The sequence below is a fragment of the Micromys minutus genome (assembly GCF_963924665.1).
Source record: "Micromys minutus genome assembly, chromosome: 16".
Classification (NCBI taxonomy): domain Eukaryota; kingdom Metazoa; phylum Chordata; class Mammalia; order Rodentia; family Muridae; genus Micromys; species Micromys minutus.
In genome coordinates this window covers 52,810,010-52,828,458 of record NC_137985.1, presented here as the reverse complement: position 1 = coordinate 52,828,458, position 18,449 = coordinate 52,810,010, and the positions used below count along the sequence as shown (strand labels likewise).

General features: G+C 50.9%; 1 protein-coding gene across 3 annotated transcripts in view; it reads left to right on the top strand.

Moving 5' to 3' along the window:
- The window catches only part of CORO2B (coronin 2B), a 104,354-nt gene that overhangs the window by 40,185 nt on the left and 45,720 nt on the right, over positions 1-18,449 (top strand). For all 3 annotated transcript variants that reach the window (XR_013975351.1, XM_080929670.1, XM_080929671.1), the window contains one exon: positions 5,754-5,954. Coding sequence is in view for 2 of the 3 variants with exons in the window: in XM_080929670.1 (XP_080785796.1) it covers positions 5,754-5,954 (201 nt within the window). In the remaining variant the exon portion in view is untranslated. The remainder of the gene's footprint in view (positions 1-5,753; positions 5,955-18,449) is intronic.

Below are 18,449 nucleotides of genomic sequence, written 5' to 3'. Positions count from 1 at the left end.
CTGAGAAGTTAAGTTCTACTCACCCCAAAGCTTAGCCAGAATCCACAGCTCATGTGGGGTGCCAGACAGGTGGCAGCTCAGATACACTGCAGGGTCTGGGTGCAGGGCCCCTTGGGGCCAGTTCTCCAACCACCAATTTGCTGAGGTTCCAGCATCCCCTGGAGGGAGAGACCTCCCCTGGAGTTTCCAGGAATGAGCCACCTCTGCTAGCCAATGTGGCCAGGAAGCTGGAACAGCTGGGCGTGACTGGGGTTGAGTGACCATCCCTCAGTACCTCTGAAGTTTGCTAGAAACACATGTGCTGTCCTTCAGTCAGGGGTCGCTGAGTGACTGTTGGCCAGTCCTCCTGCCTCTCATCAGGAGCTTCTGCTGCAGAGTCAGCAAGTACTCAGAGCTTCCTGGTTGTCTTGTCTGCTCAGCTGACTCTCTGGGATGACAATGGTGGCCTGTTCTGTCCTCCTGCACCTGGAGTCCCTTCTTCATGACTCCAGGGACATCATTCACACTGTCCCTTAAAGCAATATGCAGCCTTCATGCCTCATATGACCCTTCCCAACTCTACTGCACAAAGATACAGATGAGCTCTACTGCAGGTGCGTTAGTAAAGACAGCCTGATCCACATTGTCACGGGAAGGGTCCAGCCTTGTGTGGGTAATGTGACTTCTGCTTGGATGTCTGCAAAGATCAGGGGAAAGATGGTCCCTGGCTCTGTACCCTCCTTTAACATGTTCCGGAAGGCAACCACTAGAGTAGCCAGTTTGTCCCATCTTGGGCGTTTTTTGTTTGCTTTTGTTTTTGTTCATCTGCAGTTGACTAACCCCTGTTTCATTTTCCTTCTGGCTCTGTTAGCAAGATGTTTTCCTCAACAGGGCCTTGATGGGCCTTAGTCTCAATGAGCAGCTTGCTCAGGCCCATCTAGGCTCCTCATGGCCTCTAGTGCCCCTGCCCCAACCCCTCACGCTGCATCTTCCTGTGGCCTGTGGCTCTCAGACTGCCACACGCATCAGAGCTGTATGCCAGATGGTGTGTGCTAGCCATCCTGACTCACTGGTAGCTCTCGACCCCTTTGGTACCATCAGAAAACACAGATATTTACATTACAATTTGTAACCATAGCAAAAATCACAGTTATGAAGTAGCAACAAAAATAGTTTTATGGCTGTGGGGTGTCGCCACAACACGAAGAACTGTATTAAAGGGTCGCAGCATTGAAAAGGTTGAGAACCACTTATTGAAGCCATCTTTTCCTCCGTCAACTATTCCAATGTGCCCTCTTTCCATCCAGATCCCAACCTGGAAGTCCCAGAATCTCCTGTCCCCTCACACCACCTCCAACCCACATAGCACATTAAACTGTGAGTCACTGGCTCAAAGTGCCAAAAAATGTCAAGGCACATGCTTCTGGCCTGTTGTCCCTCTTTCCCCTGTAGTCACAGGCTGCGAGAGGTGACTTTGTACTCCTCTGAGTTTAATCAGGACATCTCTAGGTTAGGGTGGCTTCTCTGCTAACCTCCTGCGGAGGCCAAGTTAGCCGAGTCTTCTCGAAATAAACCTGCATCTTACATCTGAGCAAATGGCTGTTGTATTGCTGAGTACTCCCTTCTGGGTGTCAGAACTGGGAGTATTTGAACACTGCCTTAACAGCCCCATCTTTCTCAGGGCTAAGTGAACGCTAGTTCTTAGAAAAGCAATGGTCCAAGTTCTTTCTGTCACTGTGACCAGCACTGTCACCAAAATTGGCCCACAGGAGAAAAGGGTTTGTTTAATGGGTTACAGTGCATCACTGAGGAAGACAAGGCAGGGACTTGAAGCCAGGCCTGCTGTTCCACAGCCCCGACAGTGGAACTCACCCCACACCGATGTAGTAGGAGGAGACCGCTCACTCTTGCTGAGCTAGCTTTCTTACACATCTCAGAACCACTCGCTTAGGGAATGGTGCAGCCATCATTGGGAATGTGTGAGGACCAGAGTTTGGATCCCCAGCACCCACATAAATACCAGGTGGACTTGGGGGACCCCCTGTAATTCTAGAGTTGGAAGGCAGAAATGGGGAATCCTCAGAGCAGGCTGACTAGGGAAACTAGCCATATTGTTGAGCTCTGGGTTTGATTTAGAGACCCTGCCTCATCAAATAAGGTGAGAGAGGAGGATGATTTTACCTCAGGCCTCCAGTACGTGGGCATACACCACATATGCATGTGTGCATGCACACACACATGCCACAACACATGCAGATGCACACACATGAAAATGGGGGAAAGTATATATCAAGGTGGATGGCTCCTGAGGAATGCAGTAGCCAGTTTGTCCCATCTTGGGCATTCTTTGTGCATCTACAGTTGACTAACTCATGTTTCATTTTCCTTCTGGCTCTGTTAGCAAGATGTATTCCTCAACAGGGTCTTGATGATGAGTCTCAACAAGCACCTTTCCCTCCAGTGACCTCTGACCTCCACACACCCCATACATGCACCCTACAAACATGCAAGGATGAAGACACAAAGTCAGCTCCCCTCTTTCCTCCACTACTCCCTCGGCTGCATACCCTGCCTCTGCTGCCCACCATGGCTCAATGTGTTTTCATAGATGCCCTTCAAGGGAGCAGCTAGCTACTCTGCCACCCCCAGAGTAAGCCACTCCTCTGAGGAGTACTCTGGCTGAAAGGTCACATGGAACACAACACAGTCACCTAGGGTGAGTTTGCGTCCCTTGTGAGTTGGGAGAGCAGAGGATTGTCCAGGAATTGTTGGCCAAGGATCATAAAGTTGCCCCTTTCCTTGCTAACTCTAGGAAGGCAGAGAGAGAGCCAAGCAGAGAGCACCAAGAGTTACCACAGGATTTCTGCACAAAGCCGCTTTTATTTTCTCAGCAACATGAAGTTCAGTGAGAAAGTTGCTGCTCCAGTTTCAAAGCCTTAAGCTAATAAGGCCCCCTGAAGGGTTTCTAAGGCTTAGGAGGAGATGTCACACACACTCTGGGCACATGGCGTGGCACCTGCTTCTCTATGGGCAAGGTGACGCAACGCCTACTTTCCTGCCTGTGACTGACAGGACTGAAGAGTTCTAATTATTTAGACTGCTGAGGTAACACTTCCTCTCTCAACAGAGATGTCACAGTTCCACTAGCAAGCCTTCCCCCACTTAGTGGTAATCCAGAGAAGTCCTCTCCTGACAAGGAAAGGGGAAGCCAAGCCCTGTCACCAAGTTTGCCCGAGATACCTTGTCGGCCCTTCCTTTTTCTTCTGCCAAGTGACAGGAAGCCAAGTGCTTTGAAAGCTGCAGTTTGAAGGCCAACTGGCTATAGGGACCAACACGTAGGGTGCAATGTGGGACCATAGGGCCAGACAGAGGTAACAGCATTCCCTCTAACCCCTGGGCAGCACAGATGCCCCCTCCCCAGCGTGCACATATGAAAGGTTTCCCTACCTAGGTCTACATGACCATAGCTTTGCTGTCTTTCTGTGTACCCTGGCCTGGAGCCTCCCAGAGATCCTGAGATCTGGGAGCTGGGCCAAGGAAGATCGGTACAGAGTGGGGGAGAGCAGGGAAAAACGAAAGAGAAAGGAAGGGGGAGGCGACAGCGTGGGTGATGTCGGCTGAGGGCTCCCCAGGAGCATCTTGGGTAAAGGTAGGCATGGGGGGCTCAGGAAAGGTAGCATGCCCAGGGCTGGGCATGGATTGGGCAGTTTGGCATTGACTCTGCCAAAGTCCTTGGAGGTGAAGAGAAATCAATAAGTCTCTCTCTGTGAGAGCAGAGCAGATGGAGGGGCACAGAGAGGTTCAGAGGCTTATCCCCAGCCACACAGCCATCCTGCAGAAACATGGGACTTGAGTGTAGGTCTGTGTAGATTCCAGTCCAACCTTGTCACCCTTTCTCTGAAGCTCCCGGGAGGCCTCACGGCATGGTCTTTACTGGAAATGAGCAAGTCCCAGGACCCAGCCACAGGAAGTACAGACCCTGGGAGGTTATCTGAGCTATCTGCCTTCTATCTGAGGTTATCGGAGCTATCTATCCCAAGGTGGGACTCCCTTGAGGATGTGGGGAGCTGGGCCATGCTCAGGCCAGGGACCTTAAAGGCTTCCTGACTACAGAGCTCTGCTGGGCAGGTCAGGAGCAGCTGGAGCTCAGCCCTGCTCAGAAGGCTCTGGTCCCTCTTCCGACTGTCCCCAAAGGGAACCTGGGCTGAGGGCAATACCAGGAACAAGAACAGGTCTGAGGCTAGCCCTGAGCTGTGGCTGGGCAGAAAAAAAAAGGGGGGGGACATGCCTGACCAGAATGGCACTGTCAGAAGGTTGGAATGAACAACACAGAACCTCCCTATGGAACTGGAATCTAGAATGTTCTATTTTGCAGGGACAGCATGATTTCTGTAATTTCACACAGGAATAGCTCTCTAAGTAGGTGACAGATATGTAGTATATTTTTCACACCATAGTTTTAAACTGATCCTTCCTCCTCTTTCTCCTCCTTCTCCTCCTCCTCCATTTTATTTTACGTTGTCTCATTACCTCTCATTTACAATAGTATCTGTGACATCAAAGGTCTGGAATATGTGTTACTTTTTCTAATGTATCAAAATAAACACACAACGGCTAAAATTAAAACTTTAATCTCCCAGCACCTGGGAGGCAGAGGCAGGCGGATCTCTGTGAGTTCGAGGCCAGCCTGGTCTACACAGTGAACTCCAGGACAGCCAGAGCTATATATTGAGGTCCTGTCTCAAACAAAAACAAGATTCCTTCTTGACATTTGGCTAAGGTCAAGTACAGAGCTTGGGAGCCAGGTGTGTGGTCACTGCACAGAGCCACAACAGAGTTGCCTGCTTATGTGTGACCCAGGCTGAGCTCACTACAAGGTTGGTATGGGTTCCCTGCAAAAGACACCATCTCATAGAAGGCCACCATAGACCCTCCGCTCACCCTCCAAATGCATCAACAGTAGAACCTGCTACTCGTCAGAGCCTAGACTATGAACGGTGGGCGGGGTCGGCTGAGGAGAGCCTCCTCTAGTCTATAAAACAAGGACTCTCAGACCTCAGGGTGCTTCTGTGTCCTTTGGGAGTTGCCAAGCGGGTAAGGAAACTGAGTCAGCTCGCCAAGTGTTGGACCACACTCCTAAAATATTGCAGTGGATTCCTTAGGCGCAGAGTGGGGACCTCAGACACCGTCAGTGGTTCTGACATAGGTGATCTTTGAGTCACACTTTGAGGACTTCATCCCAGAGCCTTCTCCTCCTCTTAGTCATTTAGCCTTCCTGCGCCTGATGGGGACAACGTTGGTGGCAATGATGAGCTATGGAACGGAGAGGGTTTGGAGGCAGCTCCCTTCCTTGAGGTGATGCTCCCCACCCCCTCTGCCACTGACATTGTCCTCAGTGGTAAACAAGCAGCCTCCTTAACCTCCAGGGCTGAGTGAGAGGAGTCAGGACAGTGTCACGTGTGTGGACAGCTTACTGTATCACATGTCATTATCACTGGTGGAGAGAGGGCCCTACGCTCTTTCGAGAAGATGGCTGGGCATGTGGACCATATGCAGGAATGTTGGGAAGGTCCTCATGCCGGGCTCTGTGTCACCAAGACCCTTTAGGCAACCAGCCAAGCACATTATAGGCCCCATGCTCTTGGTGGCTCCGTTGCTCCTCATCCCTTCATAAAGATGGAAGGGCCCACGGGATCCCTTGTTCCCCTCACCTCTCACTCCCCAGAGCGCCTTCATGAAGTCAGCCTAACCCTGCCTCTGCCGGTTCCTTGCAGATGTCCTGGCGACCGCAGTACCGCAGTTCCAAGTTTCGGAACGTGTACGGGAAAGTGGCCAACAGGGAGCACTGCTTTGACGGGATCCCCATCACCAAGAATGTCCATGACAACCACTTCTGCGCAGTCAACGCCCGCTTCCTCGCCATCGTCACTGAGAGCGCAGGAGGCGGCTCCTTCCTCGTCATCCCCCTGGAGCAGGTAAGTGGCCCTGGTGGCCCCGAGATTCCGACTGGGGACAAGGCTGGACCTGTGCATCTAGATGGGTCCCTGCCTGGAGAACTGGATTACAAGTCTCTGGGGACAGCTTGGGCCCTGACATTCTATCTCAGGGTCCATGGTATAGAGCTGGAGAAGAGACTTAGGGAACCGCCCTCTGCTGGGAGGCTGGCCGCCATATTCTGGGCCCTGGTGCCCACTTCCTGCCTGGAGGCTGCTTCCTGACTGCCACAGGTTAAACCCACAAAGCTTACCACTGCGATTTTGTTGAGGTAGCCCTTCGGGAACAGTCCCAGGAGGCCTGTGGGAGGTCACACGCCCCAGGCAAAGTGCTTGTTGTCAGTTTCGCTTGTTTATGCCTGAGTTCCCATCCCAAGCCTGACTAGAAAAGCAGTCAGCTGGTGGTGAGGCCAATTTCCAGACTTTCCTCCTCTGGAGGGAGCACAGCTCTGGGGATGCATAGGTCTCTTTCCCTCCACAGGGCCAGTTACAGTGTCCCTGAGGACAGAGCTAGAGCCCAGAAAGCTCTAAGGAGCAGTGACTTAGAGGCTGGAGGTCTGGGCCTTCCTACTTGCCAGCCAAGTGGCCTTCCTGGTAACATCTCTGCCCTTTGTTTCCCTGTACTGATAAAGCAGGGTCATAGCCCCTCATCCTGCATTGGTCACATGGGTCTCGAGTAGGAACCGGCATGGTTGCTGTCCAGGAGCTGCACGGCAAAGGAGACATTCACTCTAGAGCCGCACAGTAGAGATGGATTGCTGTTTCCTTAGTAAAGTTGTCTGCGCTGCCTCTGGGTTTCTGAGATGCAGCTTGCCTCGCTTTCCAGACCAGATCAGCTCAGGCAGCTGTGTGGGTTTGTGATCCCTGGGGTGGGTGGGGCAAACCCCTGCCTGCACCAAGCCACAGCTGCTTCATAGCTCACAAGAGTCAACACTTGGTACCGTTCTGTATGGAGTTCTAGATGGAGTGACAATATAAACGTTTAAGGCAGGGGAGGGGTGAGGGGAGAGGGAAAGGAGGAAGGGCGAGGAGAGAGCCTGGCAGGCGGTGCACCGTTATAATCTAGAACCTCGGCGGTTGAAGCAGGTACATAAATTAGATTTTTATCAAAGGGAGAGAGGGAGGGAGGAATAGAATAAAGAAGAGTGTTAGTTTATCAGAAAAAAATAGAAAACATTTTTAAGGATTTTTTTATATTAGTTTTAAAATTATATTTATTACTTCGTGTCTGTATATGTGATGTGGGGATGTGTATACGTGCATGTGTGTGTGTGTGTGTGTGTGTGTGTGTGTGGTATGTGGTGTGTGTATGTGATGTGTATATGTGGTTTGTGTATATGGTATGTATGTATATGTGTGTGAATGTATGTGTGGTATGTGTGTGTGTGATGTATTAGTGATGTGTATGTGATGTGTATATGATGTGTATGTAAGCGGTATATGTGTGTGTATGGTGTATGTGTCTGGTGTGTATGTGGTCTGTATGTGTGTGATGTGTGTATATATGTGGTATGTGTATATGTGTATGTATGTGTGATGTATTACCAGGGTTTGTGTGTGTGTGTCTGTGTGTGTGTTAGAGTCTGTGCCATGATGCGTGTGTGGAGTCAAAAGACACCTTTGAGAAGCTAGTTCCTTCCCTATATCACATAGGTCCCAGGTATTGAATTCAGGTCAGGTCAACAGTTGGCAGCAAGCACCCTCATCCACTGAGTCACTTCACTGATACCAGAGGACATGGAGCTCCGTGGAAAGGCTTGGTATGTCAGAGCATCTCCCCAAACCGTCAGGGAAGCCATGGATACAATAGAATGTATTTTTAAACAAGTTCCTGTACTACAGTGAGGTGCCAAACAAAGTTAAAAGGAAACGCATGCTTAAGCAGAATGTTTTCAGTATGTAACAAATGAAAGGCTGTATTTGGAACATAGAAAGTTCCAGAAAAATCAGTACAAAAGGAAAGTGGACAAAAGACCTACATAAGCAATTCACTGAAGCCTCAACATTTCACAGAGAAGAGGAGGGCTGTGGAGTGTGTAAGGGCAGGTGTGCAGCCCGGGAGAGATAACATGAGTCAGGAGGCACCGGGAGACCCCGTTCACCTCTGAAGACACATGGCTACCAGCCAGCAGTCCATCTTGGGAATCTGTCCAGCTGGATTGTCCCCAGGATAAAGAATGTCAGCAGACAGACGTGGAAGCTCAAGCCTGTGACCCCAGGGATGGCACCACCCACAATGGGCAGGGCCCTCCCCCCTTGATCACTAGTTGAGAAAATGCCTTACAGCTGATCTCATGGAGGCATTTCCTCAACTGAGGCTCTTTTCTCTGTTATAAGTCCAGCCTGTGTCCAGTTGACACAAAACCAGCCAGTACGTGAGGTAACACACATCTAGAATACCAGGGCTCAGGAGGCTGAGGCAGGAGGATCACATGTCCAAGGCCTGTCTGAGCTACACAGAGAGGCACTCAAATGTTTTCAGATTTTTTTTTTTTTTAATTTGAAACAAGGTTTCACTATGTATAACTCTGTCTGGGAAGGAATTTTTTGTGTGAACCAAACTCCCCTTCTATTCACATTGAGAAATAGCTGAGAACTACATTCTGATCCAGAAGCAGAGAGAGAGAGAGGGAGAGAGAGAGAGAGAGAGAGAGAGAGAGAGAGAGAGAGAGAGGGAGAGGGAGAGGGAGAGGGAGAGAGGGAGAGGGAGAGGGAGAGGGAGAGAGAGAGAGAGAGAGAGAGAGAGAGAGAGAGAGGGAGAGAGAGATCCGGATCTAGCATGGAATAAGGCCACAGCTACTTTAACAAGGCCACACCCACTCCCTCTAATCCTATTAAAGCTCCTCTCCCTGATGATTAAACATTCAAATATATTTGTTTGTGGGAGCTAGTCTTATTCACACCACCACAGCTTGAGTAAAAGCTTCCAAATTCTGCACTCTGTACAGAAATTGCCCTCCCTGGAAACTGAGACACACACACACACACACACACACACGCCCCTCTCAACTTTGTTCACCTTCCTGGGGTACCACTCACTGGGAGTGGGTACCCAGATTCACAGTCGTGCTGTAATGGTGAATTGCACACACCCTGTTCAGCAAAGTCTCCGGATTACTTACCGAACTTCCAGAAGACGGACCAGGAATTCCAAAAAGCTTTCCCGGGCCTGGATTATATCCGTCATCCGTCAGCATGATCATCACAAACATGAGATCATCTTGGGCTGGGGATGTAGCTCAGCCGGCAGGCTGCTTGTCCGGCATGCACGAGGCCTTGGTCTCAATACTCAGGGCTGCACAGTCACAGTGTGTTGTCTCCGAACACGGGCTTGTGACTCCGGTTCTCAGGAGGCTGGAGGACCAGAAGTTCCAGCCTATTCTCTGCTACATGAGGGTTTGAGGCTACCTTGGCTATGAGACCCTGTCTTTAAAACTAGAATCTTTAAAATATGTACCAATTAAGTAAAGTCATAGCAAATTTGTTTCGCATACCCCTGGAAGACATGTTTTTTTATGAAAAATATATTTTAATGAGAAATAATATTTTCTAAAGGCAAAAAAGTTAATGAGGGGTTAGGAGTGGGGCTGGTGGTAGAGCCTGGTATGTAGAAGGCTCTTGGTTAGGTCCTCAGCACTGAAAAACAAAGCATGAATGAGAAGAAGGGCATTGTTTTCTACTTTTCAAAATTCCTCTGCCTTGAGGGAGCACAGCTGGACCCTCACATCTGTTTCTGCATTCAGCCTGTGGCTTAAAAAACAAACAACAGGGGCTGGAGAGGTGGCTCAGTGGTTAGAGCACTGGCTGCACTTCCAGAGGTCCTGAGTTCAAATCCCAGCAACCACATGGTGCCTCACAACCAACCATCTGTAATAGGGTCAGATAAAAAAAAGAATCCTAATAAAACAAAAATCAAAAAAACAAAAACAAAAAACGAAACCAAAACCATATACGAACAGGAGTGTGGTGTTTGAGTGTTGAGCCAAAAGTCGTTTTGATTTCACGAATTCCCTGAAAAAGTCTTGTTATTTATTAATGGGAGGGGCCTGCGAATGCCAGCCATCCTCCACATGTGAAGTTAGAGGACAACCTACCGGAGCTGGTTTTCTTCCGACATGATGTGGGCCCAGAAACCAAACTCAAGTGTCTTGACCAGCTAAGACATCTAGTTGGTCCCAAGGAAGGTCTTGAAGAGCCTAGTTGACCTCAGATCACATTTTGGAAATCGCCTGTGCGGGACACTAATAGAAGAAAACTGTTTGTGACAAAACGTGCTTGGTCTCCTTAGAGATACCACAGGACTGGTCATGGGAGGCAGAGGCAGGGGGATCTCTGTGAGTTTGAAGCCAGCCTGGTCTGCAGAGTGAGTTGCAGGAAGACAGGGCTACACAGAGAAACCCTGTTTCAGGAAGGGGGGGAACAACAAACAAACAAAACCGCCATGTATCTAGAAAAAGAAACAAAAGAATGTTACTCAGTGATGAGTTCTACTTTCTAAATTCTCTCCTTTCTCTATGATGTTTTACAATGAACATTTAAAGCATTCGTGGGTAGAAAAGGCATTGTGTAGGGGGAATACAACCCAGCTGGGCCGGTGTGCCTACCTACCGAGTAAAAGGCCCTGGTCCATCCCTCGGTGGTACATGAGAGATGGAAAAGTTCACAATCATCCTTGGCTACATAACAAGTTTGAGGCCAGCCTGTTGGAATTCAGGGACATTAACCCCATCTTCCATGTGTGAAGACTGAGGCTGCAGAGACAACAGGGGCTTCCAGGCCAGGGCAGGAGCTGACCAAAGCCAGCTCTCCTACTTCTGCATCCGAGACTCTCAGCACTGTGATGCTAATGGACAGGTCCCTTTGGCCCTGGGTGGGTCTGGAGGAGGGGCCAGTCTTCCCAGACTCTGGGTTAGCCTCTGCAGAAGTAGCCGGCGCCTGCCTGATGTTTTCCTAGTGTACACGCAGCTCCTGGCTCCCACGTCTCAGGAGCGGAATGTTAAGCTGCGGATGGACCGGTAGTCGGCACCCTGATTGCCTGGCACAGCTGTTGTGGCTTTATGAATATTGCAGGACCCAGGCGTTGTGCCCAGAACCTCATTAAACCATCCAGCCACCCAGTGCCCCGCCCCTTTCTTGCTGCACTCTCCAAGACTGAACCAAGCCCCAAGAAAACCGGGGCTGGAGGCACAGGTTCTTGGCAGCCACCAAGTGACAGCTGGGGAGAAAGAAAGGCTGTAACCTGGATGACAAGTGTCTAACGTCTCCCCATAGCCAAGCAGGAGCTATATAGCTGTCACCTGTACTGTTTGAGAGTGTAACACACCGTGAAAATGCCGCTGGTACCCCAACCCCATTTTACAAGATACAAAGAAATGGACCCCTTGGTTCTGCACAATACACAAGTAGCACAGCCCAAATTTAAACCCCCAGGTCTCCCGATGCATGTCCAGTCACCTCTCACAGGGCTAGAAAGCACCTCTGCACTCTTGGCCTGCATTGCTGTAACTGGGATACGGAGTTCTTGCTGCCCCGCCCTATGGAAGTCACTGAACAGAAACAGGAATTGAATCGAGCTGTTGGGGGAAGCCAGAGGACTCCGGTCTCCAGATCTGAATGCACCCCTCCAGAACAGCTCCGTATACCAGAACAGGGGCAGCCTTTCGCCCATTCCAAACTTTAGTTGTGTCTCTCTGGGAAGGGCGTCAGCCTTGTCTCTGAGTCTCTCTTGTTATCTCTTTCCCCATATTTGTATACCTTAGGAATCTCTCCTGCCGGGTGGTGTCTGGATTTAATCCCAACACTCAGGAGGCAGAGGCAGGCAGATCTCTGAGTTCAAGGCCAGCCTTGGTCTACAGAGCTAGTTCCAGGACAGCCTGGGCTACACAGATAAACCCTATCTTTGGGGTGGTGGGTGTCTCCTCTTTCTTCACTTCTCTTATTATTGTCTCTGTGAATCAGGGATTTTCCTGGGTCCTCAGGACTATGCTGGGAATCTTGACTCCATGTACCACCAGGTCTGATCTTCCAAAGGCCCTGTGGGTTTCCACTTAAGTGGGTCTGGTGGTTGGGCCCCACCAGATGGGTGGCGCACCTGACTCCAGTATTCTCTCTCTGTTGGGTGGATGAGCTTTTGGATTCGAATAGGTAGTGCTCCCTCTAGTGGATAAACATGGCGGGGTGTGATTGCATCCTCCATACACGGGATCCTCTGGCTGACATGGTCTCAGCTGTCACTTATCTCTGGGTGGGGCCAAATTCACAGCTTCACTGCCTCCTGCCCAAATCATGCCCCTACGGCTCAGTAGGCTGAGAAGTTGCTTCTTTCTGGTCTTGGGTATCAGGGAAATGCAACCTACTAAGACCTGGGTTTCCCTGGTCTAGGTCAGCTTGGACTGTTACATGAGATTCCGCCTCTATCTCCCAAGTGCTGAGATTATAGAGGGAGCCCGTGGCCTCCTCTTTCCTTCCCTTTGTGATCTCTGGAGGAAGCACAGTCTTCTCGGCTGTCAGAGGTCACTAGAGCTCTGGTGGAAGGGGAGGAGGCCAGGATGGCTCCAGGGACAGACACCTGTTCCAGGCTCTGTCATGCCACTCAGGGGCTGTGTGACCCCAGAGTCACTTCCTATGCCTTGGTTTTTCTACCCAGAAACAGATGAGGTTGGACCCCGTGGTCTATAGAACTCCATGTGGCTCTTACATTCTGGCACTTGCTAACTCTGTTTTATTCAAACTTGCTGCTAGTTGGTGTAGAGGAGACAGTGGTTGTTGCTCCCTCTCAAGACCCACATCAAACGCCAGCTCTGTGAAACCTTTGCCAGCCCAATGCCCAGCTACACATAGTCAGTCTCCTCTGCTAGAGCACTTCCCTGATCCTTTATTCACCATATGGTTATACCATCCACCGCCCATCCATCCACCCACCCATCTACTCTCCCAGCCCCTCAACCCCCCACCCACCCATCTACCCACCCACACGCACACCCAGTCATCCCTCCATCCAGATCCACCCAACAAGTGCTTACTGAGCACCCACTATGATCTGGTCACAGCCCTTGCCCAGACGTGGTGACACATGCCTTTAATTCCAGCGTTCAGAAGACAGGCCAGCCTGCTCTACAGAGTGAGCTCCAGACCGGGGCAAGCCCCTGCCAAAACCAAACAAGAAACAGTTGCTACACAAGGCCGAGTCCCTACCCACATGCAGTTCACAGTCTAGTTGGCTGCCTGTGTGGTGAGGGCATGGACCAGGAGGCAGTGGCAAAGGACCAGCTATGGATGGGTTCACACCCAACATGTTGGACTGACCTGAGGCTGGACCCAGAGGCATGGTCCCTACCGCTTACAGACCGACTGGTGGCCCAGCAGCAGGCTTTACTATGGGGTCATCTAAAAGTCACTGATCCGGGCGGCTCCTCGGCTCAGAGCATGCCTACTGCCAAGGACCCAGAGAGAGAGCAGCCTTCCTGCTGCCCAAAACCTTCTCTCTCATTCCAGATCGGGTAGCTTACCCCACCTCCCCTAAAATCAGCTCTGAACTACTTCCCACTTAGACAGCCACCCACTCCCACCCTCCCTTCTCCTGAGGGAACTGAGCTTTTCCAAATCCATTTCCCCTTCTTTCCCCAGCCTTCCTTTGTTCTTCAAGCCGCCTTCCTTCCCCTTGGTGCAATTTGCATCTCAGAGCTGCTGACAGGCTGAGTACAGTAGGTGACTTTGGGAAAGGGGGAGACTTGGGCAGAGAGACAGAGACAGAGACAGAGGGGGGAGGAGGGAGAGACAGAGATAGAGACAGAGGGGGGAGAGGAGGGAGAGAGAGAAACAGAGACAGAGACAGAAGGGGAGAGCAGGGGGAGAAGAGGGAGAGAGAGAAACAGAGACAGAGACAGAGGGGGAGAGCAGGGGGAGAGGAGGGAGAGATAGAGACAGAGACAGAGGGGGAGAGGAGGAAGAGAGAGAAACAGAGACAGAGACAGAGGGGGAGAGCAGGGGGAGAGGAGGGAGAGAGACAGAGACAGAGAGGGGGAAACGGGGAGAGGAGGGAGAGAGAGGGGGGAGCAGGGGAGAGGAGGGAGAGATAGAGACAGAGTTGGGGGAAGGAGCAGGGAGGGGAAAGAGAGAGAGAGAGAGAGAGAGAGAGAGAGAGAGACTGCATTAGAGGTCCCAACTTTACTGCATTTCCTCTGAGGCCTGAGATTAACGGCTTTGTGTTTTTCCCTTTTTTTGGAAGAATAGCTGCTTATTTTGGGGGGAAAGCGAAGGCAAGCCCTTCCTCAGAGAAGAAAGTACCTTGCATTCATTTATTTCAAAGTTATGAGTGAGATGAGGTACTCTCTGGCTTTGGGGGTCCCTAAGCCAGGGATACAGCATAACTAGAGAGCATTTGGGGAAGGTCTGAGAATTGGTGTGCTGAGCCGGTCCCTGCACCAACAGGCCTTCCCGTTCCCCACAGAGCCAAAGTGTAGAAACAGTAGCAACTGAATCTGACTTGAGGTTGGAGATTCTCTGTTCTGAGATAGCCTGATGCCACAGGATCCTCCCCATGCACCCCAGAGTCCCAATCCTAGGCTGAGACAGATACAAAAGCCACAGGGGACCTGATGGTCACCTCTTTAAGAACCTCACAGCTGGGACAAATATTGACCCTTAAGAGGTATGTGGTGCTGAAGTGTGCATGGCACACCTGGGCACTCCCTGTCCCCATGCCAGGAATTCTGTCCTTGATCCCTTCTTACAGTTTCAAGTCCCTCTACAAAGGTGTTAGAGGTGACGGTACCTCCTTCCCCAGGGACCATGCACTAGGTTAAGGCAGGAGTCCCAAAGGAGATGCTGATGGAATTCCAGATGGCAGTGAATTGTGCCACATGGGGCAACCATCCCCAACCCCTGGGAGAGAGACAGAGAACATGCGTGCTCAGCACTCAGTCCCCACAAGACTTCTACCCTGTTCCTTCCCTGTCAGTGAACACTGGCAGCCTGTGTGCCTCTCCTGAGAACCCCAGCGGGCACTTTCTATTTCTGAGTGTCCCTCCTCGGGCCCCTGCCCTCACTTCCATCCCAAGGCTTTTGAAGTCATCCTGACTTGGGGAGGGGGTCACTGCATCCCACGGCCTCTCAAAATAAATGGTGTCTCTGTTGCTTCTGCTCACAAGCTCCCTCTGCCCCCTCCCAACTGTACTCATCAAAGACCTTGATTTCAGTTGCTAAGCAACTGTGCCTAAATTTCTAAGCAGGTCTTCAGGTGAATGCAGGAGGAAGAAGGGGGGGTGGGGGGTGGGGGTGTGGGGGTGTGGGGGGGAGAGGAGTGTTTAAAATGATACAGTTTATGTGTGGAAATGCGAGGCCCGAGAGGGTGAGGGACTTTGTGGAGGTTTCGCAGCTAGTGTGTGTAGGGGTGAGTGTTTGCATGTGTGGTGGCCAGAGGGTGTGTGTGTGTGTGTGTGTGTGTGTGTGTGTGTGTGTGTGGGTGTGTGTGTGCGTGTGTCACCACTACTTCCAGTGGTCGCTTGAATTCAGGTCCTTGTGCTTTATGAACTCACCCATTTCCCCAGCCCCAGGGCTTTACTAAGAGAGGCACCCAGGTGGCACCAGCATCCTGGGACCTTTCTTATAAAGTGCCATCCGCCTCAGTAGGAAGAAGTGGGATGTGCCCAGTAGGAATCAGGCATAGAAGACCCTCTGGCATTCCAAAGAAGTTACTGAACTCTCCTGAGGACAGAGTTAAGGAACACAAACCAGATAAATGGAAGGAAAGAAATGGGCTCCATTCAAGCCGCCGTTACATGTGTACTAGCCTAACAAACACACAGGGTAGAGCTTTAACTGTATAGTATGCTAAAGAATTTCAAACTATCGGCAGGAGGCAGGGACATGGCTCAGTGGTAAAGTGCTTGCCTGGCTTAGTGTTTGTGAGGCCTTGGGTCCAATCTTTAACAATGACAATGAGGGCGGGAGGGAGAGAGGGAGAGAGGGAGAGAGAGAGAGAGAGGGAGGGAGAGAGAGGGAGGGAGGGAGAGAGAGGGAGGGAGGGAGAGAGAGGGAGAGAGGGAGTGAGAGAGAGGGAGGGAGGGAGAGAGAGGGAGGGAGGGAGAGAGAGAGAGGGAGGGGGGGGGGAGAGAGAGAGGCAGATAGCATAAACAGTATTTTGAAGCCATCGCAGAATATGACCTGAATATCTTGTGCTGCCTACTAATGTAAGTGTCACAGCCTCTGCTAATCTCAGAGGGTTCTTCCTATATTTCTAAATAAAAATGTATGAGACTTCAGAGTCATGTTTAAGAAAATATACCTTCGATTTTCCTCAGAAAACTCATGGGCCTTAATGAGGAGTGTTTGTTGACCCACCTGAGTTAAATACCCTGGGAACAATGTCAGATAGGCAATACCACAATACCACAAGGACAGCCAGAGATGCCCTAGATGAAGGAGAGTCTCAATGCCCCACACCCCGGGAATGTCCCAAGATGTAGAGTGATACCGGCAGCCAGAAAGCCTGACTTTTCTCTCAGGTTCTTTGAGCCTCGGGTGAGCCCTTTATTTATCTCTTCTGGGCTTCAATTTCCCTCTCCTATAGAATGAGCTGTGGTGGTCCTCCAGGGTCTTGCTGGCTCTGACATCCTGGGAGTCTGCCTTCCCAGAGAGACAAAGCCCAGAAGCATGGGTGTCTGCACACCCTGGACCGCTGAGTGGGAACAGCTGGGGCAGGCTGGCTGGCTCCCAATTGTTCAAGGGAGTGGAGGGGGCCTCTCCAAAGTGACAGCTGGGTGAGTCTGGCTGGGGGCCTGGGCCACGCCTGCCATCTGGGCCTCCTTCCTGCCTTCCCTGCAGGGCGGTGGGGGTGTGGACCAGGCCAGGGCTGGACTGGTCAGGGAGGGCAGGGAGCGTTAGTCTGCTGGCTTGTGGATGACTGTTGTCCAGGTCTCCATCCTGGAGAGGAAGGGACTCACAGTCCCAGGCCACTTGGTCAGTGGATTGAGCCTCGCCTTCCACTGGGTGGGTACAAGGAATCTAACTCAAGTCGTCAGAGCTGGCTGTAAGTGTTGACTGGCTCTGTGTCTTCTCTTTGCACCGCCCTTCCCTCTAGATTCTACCTACAGACGCACTACCACCTGGGACCCCGCTACTCACACACAAGTCCTGGGTTTCAGATACCGGAACCTGCATGCAGCTTAACCCTCTAAGCAAAGGACTCAGATTCCCCATGGGAATGCAGTGTCTTCCCCAAGATTTACACACACACACACACACACAGAGAGAGAGAGAGAGAGAGAGAGAGAGAGAGAGAGAGAGAGAGAGAGACAGAGATAGAGAGAGGGAGAGACAGAGACAGAGACAGAGACAGAGACAGAGAGAGGGAGAGACAGAGACAGAGACAGAGAGACAGAGAGAGGGAGAGACAGAGACAGAGACACAGAGAGAGGGAGAGACAGAGACAGAGTTTTCACTTACAAATAGCTTGCCTTAAGGTTGGGGGTAGCACTGGGGGGGGCAGTGAGATAGCTAAGCGAATAAAAGGGCTTGTTCCCAAACCTGACAACTTGAGTTCACTCCCTGGAACCCATATGGTAGAAGGAAAGAACTGATTCCTGCAAGCTGCCCTCAGACATCACACCGTGGCATAGATGCCCACATCACACAAAGTAAACAAACAAATAAGTAGGAAAATACGTCATCTGCTCAGTGGAAACCGTCCTCCAGGGTCGGAGTTTCGAGCTTTCTCCGTGTTTGCAGTTGCTCACGGCTGTCCCTTGTGAAGCAGGTCTAGTGCCATAGCAACCCAATCTTGTGACCACTAAGGGGACCCCTTAGCATGTGGCTAAGCTGTGATATTCAGGGGTCAGCATGTAACTGTGTGGCATGAAGGGGCACCTGCACACATCCCTGCACACATCCCTGCACACATGTGCCCTTCTTACACAGATATCTTGTTCTCTCTGCATCTTGACATCATCAAATATCAATACAAATATCCCTTGTTTTTAACCTCAGGGCGAGGCTTCCCCAAGCACTTGTATCTGTGCCAGCCACATCTGCAGGCAGATGGGTGATTACTTTAGAGCTTTCACCTTCCTGGTGTGGCAGAGAATTGTGGACGGGCCCCTTTTGCAGGCATACATGTGTGTGGAGACCACATCTTACTTCCTATTTTTAGATTTACTTATTTTATGTAGAAAAGTTCTGTGTGCCGAGGGCATGCCTGGTGATTGCTACAAGCAGAAAAAGGCACTGGGTCCTTTGGAACTTGAGTTATAGATAGTTGTACGCTGCCTGTGGGTGCCGGGAATCAAACCCAGGTCCTCTGTAACACCTGAGCCATCTCACCAGAGACTAAATCTTTAATGTTGGGTTGATAATTCGAGGAATATGTCTTCTCTCCCGGGAAACACACACAGAACAATGTATGTCCAGCACTTTATCAGGCAAAGAAAGGTTTCTTTTTCTTTGTTCTAGACAGGGTTTCTCTATCTAGTCCTGGCTATG